This window comes from Ostrinia furnacalis, unplaced genomic scaffold (genome assembly GCF_004193835.3).
Source record: "Ostrinia furnacalis isolate ACB-3 unplaced genomic scaffold, ASM419383v2 OfSCF3663, whole genome shotgun sequence".
Classification (NCBI taxonomy): domain Eukaryota; kingdom Metazoa; phylum Arthropoda; class Insecta; order Lepidoptera; family Crambidae; genus Ostrinia; species Ostrinia furnacalis.
This window is the reverse complement of record NW_021133902.1, coordinates 391,631-403,912: the sequence shown is the minus strand read 5'-3', so window position 1 is coordinate 403,912 and position 12,282 is coordinate 391,631. Positions and strand designations below refer to the sequence as shown.

Sequence of the window (12,282 nt, the reverse complement as noted above, 5' to 3'; positions counted from 1 at the left end):
CGTTGTTAACAGTGTCATGCTACACCTATATACGATTACCTAGCAAGAAAGAACGCAAATAAATACTTATAGCATTAAATGACCATGAACTAAGAACTAAGAAATTCCAGCAATTTTAAAATAAAAACCGGTTTTTGTTATCATAACGCATCACGTTTATCAGCTCCGATGATAAGAAAGGTCTGGCTTATCTGATTGTACAGTCACGCGAAAAAAATCTGTCAGAGTTTCAAAATGTTAATTTTTATTTAAAATGTTTTTCTTGCTTTGTGACAAACCACTGAGAGATTAAATGATCTTTGATGTCTATATTTTTAACAGAAGTTGACTTAATATTTAAAAAATAAAACTTTACGCCTCTACCCACATCAGTTCATATGCCAATTTGATGCCTTTCACGTTTTACACGTCAATTTTCATACCATTTTTTTTAAATTTACATACTATCCTACCTAAGTTCTGAACGTGACTGTACCCATATTATCTAGCGACTTCATCATCACCTCATCGCGTTAGTTTGCCCATAATGCTGTGCTATGTGATCGCGCTGTGTCTGATCGGCGCGTGCGCAGCCGCCAGGGTCCTGGTGGTGTTCCCGGTGCCGGACCGGGAACACAGCGACCTGGGGGACGCGGTGGTCCGGACGCTGCTGGCTGGTGACCATGAGGTACACTTGTTATTGCCATTTGTAGATAGGACACTACACTCTGTAAATAAATGGCATTCTTTCTTTCTTCCAAAACATTGATATCAAACACTCTTGCTTAATAATTTGAATCATCTAATTTCAATATAAAATTTTTAAACATTTGTACCAATTGCGAATATTGAATTTTCCCTTAACTACATTTGACCTTTTAAGATACCCACAGAAACTAAATTAACGTTCTTAATTAAAATATTTACAAAAGAAAGCCTACTTACGTCACACCAAACTGAATGAAATTGCCGCGACATTTGAGGCTAAAAATAAATACAAATAAATAAATGATCTGCTGCCTACGCCTAATCAAAATACAATTAATTTTTTGCTCTCTCTCTAAAGTAATGAACGTTTTTGTGCCCCAGCCCAACTCACTATCTTTCTTTGTCGTTATTAATCTGTTTGTAACGGAAATAAGTTAAGAATAAACCATTTAACCAGGTTACCTACGTGTCCGTGTTCCCCAAAAAAACATCGAACAGCAACCTCACGTACGTCGACATCAGTTCCATTCTCACTCAGCAATCCGGTGAGTTGTGTTTTTATAACATCGTTTACAGCAATAAATAAAACTAATCGTTTTGTGAAAAGCCAGTATTTTATGCAACGAGATATTGAAGTAATCGAGTAATATTCTTCTCATCTTTGACTATTGTCAATGTTCTCAAACAAAAATGTATGTTTCTTTAGATAAGAGCCAAAGTCTCTATCTATCTGGGTGTCATATTTGATTAAAATCTGTTTCGCTTTTGACTCTACTAACTCCCGGATTCATGAAATTGGAAAAGAGAAAAGCTCATCTTAACGTAGCCCTGTCAGTCGAAATAAAACTTGAAGAGCTTATGAACTTCTGAAGTACAAAGTGTAAAGCGAGCTGCTGGCACGTAGAGCTCGGGAATAGTTTAAGGCGTCTCCGCTCATGTTACTCCAGCGTGTTGCGAACTCGCCGGGAATTTGCTCTGAACAACGTGAACTCGAGCTTATAACAAGACACTTCTTATAAACTGCTTGTTGATGCTTTATTTACTGCTACATTTCCTAGGAATACTTAGGAAAGTAAAAATTAGACTTCCAATAAGTAAAACTGTCTTACTTTTTGTGTTAACTTCATCCTCAGCCAAGGAATTACCAAATGATAAGCAAGTATTGAGCAACGGACAGCCAGCGCACTTCGTCTTGAAGAGCGGCCCACGATATGCCAAAAATGCCTTGCAGCATGAAGCTATAAGGCAGCTGATCCACGACCCTTCTACAGCCTTCGACGCTGTCGTCCTAGATTGGTTCTACAGCGGACTTTTAGCTCCGTAAGTAATTATAATCAAGAAAAATATTTCCCTAAATAAAAACAGATTAAAAAAAAAAAAAAGAAAAATATAGTTTTTAGTCAAAGTCAAGATGAAGCTAATTATAAATTCTATTTATTTGCCTAAAATTAAGTTAATGAGTATTTTTAAATCATGAAACCTAATAAAGCAACCCAAAATAACCAAGTTTGTAGTAGTAATAACAAAATTCATTAATAGAAATAACAAAACAAGATTGGAAAACGTAATTAATTACTTTTGATGTACCTTAAGGTTAAATACATAATATTTTACTAATGAAAATTATTCTAAAGTTGGATTGATTTCTTTGAGTTTTCTCCGATTACCTTTTTTATATAATTAACTTTCGCGCAATTCCAGTTTTCAGAATCAATGTTAGTGTAAAGTAGGTTGTTATTAATTTCATTGAAAGGCGACCATTGTTTGCGTAGAATTTTAATTTCGTATTCAGGCTTTATGCCGTATTCCTTCGGGGCTTTTCAATTAATAAATAGAAATCCCTTCTCACCTTAAACGTCTCTTACAAAAGTGCTTGCCGAGTTACCGGTCCAAGTCGACCGTTATAATATGATGCGATTTTCGCAGAAAAACAAAAAACCTTACTGAGAAAGATTTCAGAATTTTCATAGTCATTATGGTCACAAAATTGCCGAGAATTTTATACAAAAAAGGAATTTGGAACATTTCGTTTAAGAAATAATCACAAAATATGCTTTATTTATATTACATATGTATACAATTTAAGCATAAGTTATAGTAACTAATGTATCTGTATTTATTGAAATACGGTTTGAACTGACCAAGTGATTCATCAATTTCTTATCAGATTATGTATTAAAGTCTTTTTCCGTCTACTGAAATAGACAACAATAAAATCAACACTAATGTGTTTTCAGTCTTGCGTCTTTATTCGATTGCCCGCTGATCTGGTACGTCCACGGCGACGCGTCGGGGCGCAGCCTGGCGCTGCTGCACGAGCAGCCGAGCGCGGCCTACAGCGTGGACTTGCTATCAGGGCACGTGCCTGCTGTGCCCTTCACCGCTAAGGACCGGGCGTATGGGCTGGGGCTGCAGGCTTACTACAACCTGTGGGCATAGTAAGCATTTTAATCTTGAAATTTCTGTAAAAGAAAGGCGGTTTGGAAAACTCTTAGTCCTGCTACGGCTATGTACTTTGGATAGTTATGATTATTGCTGTTGACTTTTTGAGGTTCAATCTTTAGTTACACCACATCTTCCACCACGTCTCATATCTCTTTCTCGGAACTATCATACATCGTTACGTTTTACGTACTACTTCTTCGTTACGTTTTACGTACTACTTCTCCAGTTAACTAATCGAGGATTTTCTGGTAATAACTTGGTAATTCCTATCCAATTCAAACTTGCAGTTACATCGAGCACTTTATCGAGATACCAGCATACGACGCCATCTTCCGAACCCCGATGCAACTGCGCAAGCGTCTCTTACCGAACTACGAGGACGTGGTCTACAACGGCTCCCTTTTGCTGGTGAACTCACATCCACCGCTGGGGCAGACCCTGCCACTGCCACAAAACGTCAAACTGATTGGGGGCCATCACATTCGGGAACCAATACCACCTTTGGCTAAGGTACATGAGCAATCTCATATGGTCATTGAACAGTTTATGCTTTTTAATTAATTAGCACGTCAAAGATGTGGATTAGGGAGATAAAAGAGTTACTTAAAGTGTGTGTTTGTTATTGAAAAATACATGTAACTAGATGTTTAATTAAATACCATAAAGTTTTTTATAGAGTCTGCAAGCGTTTATGGATAACACCAAAAAGGGAGTGATCTTCATCAATCTCGGAAACTTACAAAGAAACCTGCCTCACCAACTGAAGACACAAATGCTGGATGCCTTGAGTCAGTTGGAATATTTAGTGCTCTGGCAATTGGAAGACCCCGTGGAATATGTTCCTAAGAATATCCGTTTGCTGGACCGGGCGCCACAATTGGGCATATTGTGTAAGAATACATTTACATAACCGTTAACACTTTTAAGATATCTCGTAACATAAGCACAATTATTGATCACAAGTACACTGAATGTTGTAGCTTGACAATCGTATCTGGTTACTTATTTAGGTAAAAATAAATATTCCAGGTCATCCTAGCACCGTGTTATTTGTCACTGACGGAAGCCTCTCTTCGTTGATGGAAACCACTCACTGCGGAGTCCCTTTTGTAGCAGTTCCAAGTTCTGGCGAGCAGAATGTGAACGTTGACCTTTTGGTGGGTCGATTATTGGGTCGGAAGGTTCAAATAAACAAATACCTGCCCTGGACACTTCAAGGGACGATTGAAGAAGTTCTGAGGGACCCTAAGTAAGTATTTTTTAAATTAATAAGTAATATTATTGAAAGCGATTGAGTGAATTGAATAAACAATACCAACATAGGCATTTTCCATTGTTATTTGTAACTAAAAAGTATTTATCTAATAATTTGTAACTTACCCCACCTCTTTTTTCCTCAGCTATAGTAAAAATATGAAAGAAGCATCAGCGGTGTTCAAGAGTCGCATCCAACCCCCAACCTCTGAGCTTCTGTATTGGGTGAACCTGGTCATTGAAACCAGGGGGGCGACCCATCTGCGATCCCCTGCGGTGACCGTGCCTGCCCTTGAGAGGTACCACGCAGATCTGTGGGTGCTATTTTTCCTGTTCCTCTGGTTCTTGTCAAAAGCTGTGAAGGTAGCTCAGGTCCATCTGAAAGATTTGGAAAAGAAGAATAAATAAATGTTATAATGAGTGAATTCCAGTAGTTTATTTATTCTTCTTCTTCTTTTCGTGTCGACAACAAACCTACACGGTGTCAGCCCAAAACTCCGCCACAAGAGTGGCGTTGTCAGTAGCACTCATCAAATCCTCCTGAGTGCAGTTGCTTGGGCACTCAGGGCATGACATTATTTATTTATTACTTATTAATAAAGATACACCAACAGCAATACTTTAAGTCATTCACAGTTTAGTTAAATGTTTCCTTATTTTCGTACAAAGTTACAGACTGAAAAGATTAAGTTACTGATAAATTTTCTTTATGGCTTCACATGGTTCACAACACTATCTTGAATCTCTGAACTAAAAAGCAAAGTAACCTTAGCTGGCTAATCTTAGATCGCAGAAGTGTCGTTTAGATGTCTCGGGTCTCCAGCGCCGATCTAAATCGATATAAATCGTCGATGGGCTGATCAATGCCGCGATACTGACGGCAAACTTGAACTTTTATCCAATCAGGCCGAGGACAACCCAGAAATAGCTGGAGAGATCTAAACGCTCAATTTAGAGATTTTATTGGCATTATTAATGAATATAAATGGTAACAAGTTAACTGCAAAAGATACGGAGCTCGTCCTTGTTGTGGGACTTTTAACTGAAAATCATTTATGCAGGCTGATCATGATGTCAGTGTAAATATGAAGAGAGCAGTACATACGAACCTTACTTTACAACTTTCTGCTCATCGGACTAACAACCGTGTGCAATTGAATGTGTAACGTAGACTTTGTTAGTTTAGGCTATCTCCTCCGGAGCATGTCCGTTTATAAACTCGACCATTGTTCATTAAATTGTGCAAACATGTACGCAAATAAACCTAATTAGATTCTAAATATTGCTGGTTTTACATTCCTAATAAGTGTAATCGTATAATTTAATCATTAATCTTGATCTTATTTAATATCAGTTACGTAATGTGATTTGACGAATCTATTGAAAATCGCTTTACTAGTAAGAAATCCATTCACTTGTTGTGCTTATAAAATACCTTTTAGTTGATTGGTGACAATCGCCACTTTGAAACCATTGTTTGTAGCCATGTCACCTCGATTCATTTGCATAGTGTCCTCCATTTGGCCTGAGAGGTCATTCACACGTCTCAATCTGTATCCTTTATCAAGCACCCATAGATACAATTGAACTGCTCGCACGCAAATAGAATGCTCCTTTGACCTCGGTCGTAACCAATAATATTAGCCATCAATTTGCAACATCGTTTAAAAGCAATCAGCTTGCATTGACTGCAGCACATACTTATGATGTCATCATGTATCAACTTTGAATACTGTGTGAAATGAACTAGTGTAGTTACCATATCTAAAGACACGGCGACGCAACTTTTGGGTTGATGCTTACTCATCCCTCAGATAACAGTTAGGTACTTACTTGGATCTTGGATCCCAGATAAGACACAAAAAGGGATTTTTTTTATAAGTAGTTGACCAAAAAAAAGAAGTACTATGGAATAAAGCTGCGCGGGAGTTGATGGCGCGGGCGTGCATCACGCAGCGGGATTGATCTCTTAATCGCGTAGAGCTGGGCTCAATGGATCGACGAGAAATCCCACGAATATGAACCGGAGCCGACGTTTTGGAATTCGGCACCGTTACTGGAGTGATTGAGTGCTCTTAATACTTTACTGTATTTGGAGATATTTTGTGTTCGTTTGATAATAAATATGATTCATAAACACTATCGTGAATCTTTAGAAATCTACTCGTATGTCACCTACATGTTATACATTCGTAGCAACTCACAATATGCGTGTCATTGCAAATCATGCTAAAATTCAGACACCCAAACTGTTTGATAGTTTAAATTGATACCTGAAAGCTTATTCAAATTAAATACCTAGTTGTTTTACATAAAGTGATGATTTTTTTACGTTAACAGATCAAAAGAGAATTTGATTTGCCTCAACTCAAGTGTAACAAATAGCGAGGATGCTGCCTGAGTTCCCTCTACACTTTATCTATTGTTGCGAGCATATTTTTAAGGACAGCGTTTCGCGCTCGTTTCTTGGACAAAGCAGATTATTTTATAAATCCAGTCACGCTCCACTGACCGAAGACAGTGTAAACAAGAAAAAACAAAGAAAGCCTTTAAATAAAGTTTTGCCATAATGCGTTTTGCATAAATTACAGGACCGTGGGACCAATAAGTAAGTAGGTACTTTCCACTTAGATACTCTTAAAAGTAATTTATAAAAACAGTTAAAGAAAATGCTAACCACTTTTGATGGAGATATGGTGCATTGGTTACATGATTAATATGAATACCACCATTACTGATAATGAGCCATTTATTTCATTCCGCATTTTAACAGAAGCAATCAAACAACAACATTACTAATTAGATAAACACCATTAAAATGTGTCTAACTAGGTAAATTAAAGGAAATAAACTAGAGATGAAACGGATAGTTGTTTGGCCGGATACCGGATACCGGATATCCGGCCAGCTGGTAGGCCGGATAGCCGGATATCCGGCGGCCGGATAGTTGGCCCATTGTCTCGTTTCATGTCGTGACGAGTTTAGCGCCGCACAGGTGCTTCGAACGCGATCAGTGGGTCTATTTTAGTAGACTAGTCACACTTTTCGAAAATCGAATCCGTCCGAGTAGAATGTCAGATTTTGCCACTTGTCTAGGGGGCAGATCAATTCGGGCGATTTCGGTTGCTATCGTGAGTGTGTGGTTGAATAGCGAACTGCATGCATCATGTCATCAGACCATCAGTGAAAAAAAGATCGCCTTGGCAATATTTCGACAAACAGATATTTACTTATTTATGTATTCGTCATTAGTGAATAGCCCAGAAAAAGAAATTAGTTTTTTGAAAGGCCTTAATATGGCTTTTTTGTATCTTTTTGGACTTTAAATAAAAGCCGTCATTATTATAAGCCATTTTATTGATATTTACCTCAAAGATTAATGTATTTCATTTTATTAATAGGAAATTGTCGTAGTTTTTTAATATCCGGTATCCGGCCGGATAGTGAGTTACTATCCGGTATCCGGCCGGATAGTAAATTTAGGCCGGATATCCGGCCTACCGGATAGTTACCGGATATCCGTTTCATCTCTAAAATAAACATTTGATTTAATGCGTCTACTATTGCAAAAGTGGTTCTGTTTATTATTGCTTGTTTTAATTTGTTTTCGCGCCAAAAACCCGTCGCGGTCAAGCGCGCGGTGAAACCGAACTTCCTGCGCCCGCGCCGCTTCAATAACAACTCTTACTTTTGCTACCTTCACATAGCGTGAATAAAACCACCAGTTGATTACCTAATGATGATTTTATTTCTAATATACAATGCAGATTATATTATGTACCTTTTTTCCATAATAAGATTTCTAATGTACCTACTATAAATTGTACGTAGCAATGTGTTAATTAAGCCATCATTCATTTTCCATTTTCATTTTCCATCATGCTTTTTATTGTCATATACGAGTATGCACTTATCATGCATGGCATTTTAAACACTGCGAATTAATTATGTCGACTTTCATTCACTAGCTAACAATTCGCTATATGGTCTAAGACTAAAATTTATGTAATACCTAGTATCTACGGTGGGTAAAAGTACAGCGTCATAATTAACTGATGCTAACACGATATTGTACCTACAACTTTACTTTTCTGTTATCTTTGGCTTGTTTGCGCATTGATACCGTGCGAAAATGCTGCCATTGAGTCCGTACTCTCATTCGCATTCATTCATCAGCGAGAATAATGATGAATGGGCGCCCTTGACTGGCACTGAACCCTGGCCTCGCGCAAGACCAGGTCAGGCGTAAATTCGCACATTGTGTCGGTGGACACTGCACTCGACTTTCGACTTTCATTTTCAGAACTTTCCCGTGGCTTTTCTCCTTTATGAACTCGTTTTCATTTCTCGATATTAGCCGGATAATTGGATGATTATGTATGTCTAGGTAACCAACTAAACAAATTAGGTAAAGTGGCCTTACTAGCAAAAGCATTGGCGACGGGATATACAATGCTTACGAGTAACTATCACTTACTCGTATTACTTGGCTAAAATACCTGTACACCTATTCTTGTTTTGTTCGTCAATTTAGATTATTTTATCGGGTTTGACGTCCACGTGGAGATAAGAAGTGCGTATTCCCCGTAATTGTCAGTCCCAGTGATCTCCCGCTGGAACGTGCCTACCGAAATAACTCGAAAGACTCGCACTGACATTTCATACGAAAACGTGTGCACTTGCGACGTGTAACCAGTGGAGAGCAAATAAGTGGGTTCCAGTACCAGGCGAGGCGCAGCTAAAAGATCTGTGCTTACACATTTAAATGTTGAATTTTGAATTGAAGGGAGGGCTTTGTGTGATCAGAGAAGTATTTAGCAATAGGTAAGTGTCATAGAGATTAATTAGGGTATATCTCTTCCCTTTCTTGGCTACACTATTGCGGTGGGCACAAATTGCAAGTGCTCCCTTTTACCTCGGTATACATACATATATTTGATATAATATGTATTGATCTCCAGGTTCTCGTCTACCGAACTCCTGTACACTGTAGCGGACTCAACGGTCCGTGTGCTAACACACACGTGCGCGCCATTGCTCCAAGATCTATTGCAAGATAAAGTTGCTTCCTTCAAGCTACATTAGCAATGGATCTCATTCTACCAAGCACGACGCTATATTCGGGAAATTGGGGAACACTAGGGCTGAGACCTAAGATCCTCTCGATAGTAGACGAATATTACGACTTACTAGGAACATGATACATACAAGACAAGTACTTACTTCATATGAGTTTGTGGAAAAATCTAGGCAAATTTTAAAATTAATGTTAATATTATTTATGTTTACATAAATCATAAATCAACACATAAAAAGTAACGATGGGGTTAGCCACAAAATAAAAGCTAAAATATAATTTCATAAAATACACACTTCTAATTCAACATTTAACTTTATGTATTAAGAAATACAGCTGATATTGTATGTATTCCTACTTCATTTACTCCCACTCAAGACCACTTCCTTTTGGCGGTGCCGGAAAATCATATAAATAAACTATTTATTGGTACATGAATGTGAGATGTCGATTAAATATCGTGGTACCTAATATTTTTTGGAATAAAATTTGTAAACTGGCTTCATACTGTTGTGTGACAAAAATAAGATATGTATAGGAACTCATTAATTTCCTCATTCAGATTTATTGCCCTCGCCCACACAGAGCGTGTGTGAATGCCATATTATGTGGATACTTTTTCTCCATGGCGCTGTTTTACATGTTGGACGTGGATCTTTATATTTTTGTTATTCTCTATGTTTTATTACTTTACTTCTTAACAACAGATAATGTTTTCATGTCATATATCTTTATTTAGTTTAGTTAAAGTTCTTGGCTGTTCCTTTCAATGTTCCATAATAAAAAATTTCTTCCTGTTACTTCTTCTCAAAACTTCCACATATCGCACTTAGATTTTCTGAAATAAAAAAGTTCTTAACATTTGTTACACATACGATCTTGAATTGCTGATAGAGTAAGCTGGCTTACAGGTATACTTAGTAGTAACAAAGAATTGGTTTTTGAACTTGACTTTACCACACCTCCACTACGTGACCTTTCGCAAAAATCTATTATTGCACATTCCTCAGAATTATGTTCCCATGGTATCATGTTAATTGGTTTACCAACGGTAGCAGTTCCATTGTTTTTGTAATGATTCATACTGTAAGTAGGTATCATACTTCGCTCATAATGTACCTTTTAAGTATCAAAAAGTATCTTCAAGATGTGTTCGGCTGACGATACGTACAGCAGTAAAGTGTAATTTACGGCGCCGTTTGATGTGGACGCCGAATACGGTGACCGGTTTATCTGAACTGGTAATCATTCGCAATGTCTGGCTAGAGATGTTAGAAGTTTGTTCCAGATTGCTGATCTCGTTAACGATTATTCTGGTCAGAGATTCATCTATAGATAGTACTTTCCTTAAGAAACATTGCTGTATATCAGCGTACTTTTCCTTAAAAATCTAGTGATGCGTACGTACTTCTTAAAAGTAGATTTAGAATACGAGTCAAAGCTCTGTGTTTGTTGGTTTTTATGCATAATATATTTGACCACAATCGCTTCTTCGCACAATTGTTCTAAAATTCCAAAAGATGATAATATCGTCTATGGATAAGCTATCGATTATGGAAAAGCTTCTACTAAGTACTCAAATGGCAACATTGGATAGCATGAAAGGAAAATAAGCACTTAAATTATGCCACAGGTGGATATTGTAATAACAGGTGTAACTTTATTAATACTAAACTATTATAGTCTAACTCGAGCCCGAGCTGGAACATCACTAAACAGTTTCAAACAAACAGAGGATCCTCGTAAATAATATTGTGTCGGCATGAATCAACATCTGATTACGCTCTCATTAACGCAGTATGGCGGTAATGTGCTGTAGCGTGCCGTGATGGACTTTACGACCGGCCAGTCAGATGAAAGGCTACATCTTGATTAGTATCTACAGAACTAAAAGCTTTTGTCATAAATTGTTTGCCCTTGGAATTGGCAAAAACTGTTAAAGTAGATCGTACAAATGTTACTACCGCCAAAAATTGTTATGTAGAGTTTATTAACATACTCGTACACGATAATAACGTAACCTTTAATTTATGAAAATTAAGGTAGGAATTAAGCATTACCGTGGAAATATTTTGAACGAGCTCCTTGGCTATGTTTAGACATAACCGCTATACGGAATAATCGGTTTCCAGTGTTTAAAATCGATTTCTCAAAACACTGGAACACGACCGCGTGTATGTGTTTACGGAAAAGCAACAACATTGTGTGTAGGGTTACCTTTTACAAGAAGCACCAAATGAAAGTGACATTAATTGTAATTTAATATCTAAATAAGCACTCTTGGACGTTTTGTTTTACTGGGTTGGAATTTAACCTTTAATAACCACTAAGTAAGGTATCCTATTTGATAATGATAATAATCGTTTTAAAAGGTATTTCAGAAATCGCGAAATTTTGATGGATGTACAGATGATACCTAGCCTAATACAATGATGGTAAAACACAGATTAAATTGTTTTTAATATGTCGCCAACCCTTTTTAGCAATACGCATTTGAACAGCGTCGCACTATGCTATTCCCGGCACAAATAAACCATTAATGTGCAAACGATCGTGCCGGACTATTGGCCGGACTCTGGAGTTAATACTCATTCTGGGACACATAACGTCATTTATTTGCTATACTCGTATGTGACTATTCTGGAACCTTTCGCTTATAACTACGCTATCGCAAGATGTTTCTCGGAATGTAAGTATTATTGAAGAGTAAAGCAGATTACTTCCAATTCCCGCTGACGTCAGTGGATCTAGGCCGTTCCGAGAACCGCATCATTTTGATCAGTATGATTTGGCGTAAACACCTATTTCAATAAATAAAT

The 12,282-nt window shown here is 37.5% G+C and overlaps 1 protein-coding gene across 1 annotated transcript; it reads left to right on the top strand.

Annotated features, from left to right (window-relative positions):
• The first annotated feature begins 507 nt into the window (after positions 1–507).
• On the top strand, positions 508–4,794 carry LOC114358082 (UDP-glucuronosyltransferase 3A1-like). Its single transcript, XM_028311956.1, has 8 exons — positions 508–667; positions 1,145–1,232; positions 1,821–2,007; positions 2,925–3,125; positions 3,420–3,642; positions 3,809–4,022; positions 4,162–4,381; positions 4,533–4,794. Exons 1-8 carry the CDS (start codon positions 527–529, stop codon positions 4,792–4,794), a joined length of 1,536 nt encoding a protein of 511 aa, XP_028167757.1. The 5' UTR covers positions 508–526.
• Positions 4,795–12,282: the final 7,488 nt, after the last annotated feature.

What these genes read in the sequence shown, in the direction of transcription:
- LOC114358082 (XM_028311956.1), top strand. Translation starts at nt 527, where the DNA reads ATGCTGTGCTATGTGATCGCGCTGTGTCTGATCGGCGCGTGCGCAGCC. An exon ending in CATTCTCACTCAGCAATCCG is followed by an intron (nt 1,233 to 1,820) that starts GTGAGTTGTGTT and finishes CTTCATCCTCAG; the next exon opens with CCAAGGAATTACCAAATGAT. An exon ending in TACTACAACCTGTGGGCATA is followed by an intron (nt 3,126 to 3,419) that starts GTAAGCATTTTA and finishes TCAAACTTGCAG; the next exon opens with TTACATCGAGCACTTTATCG.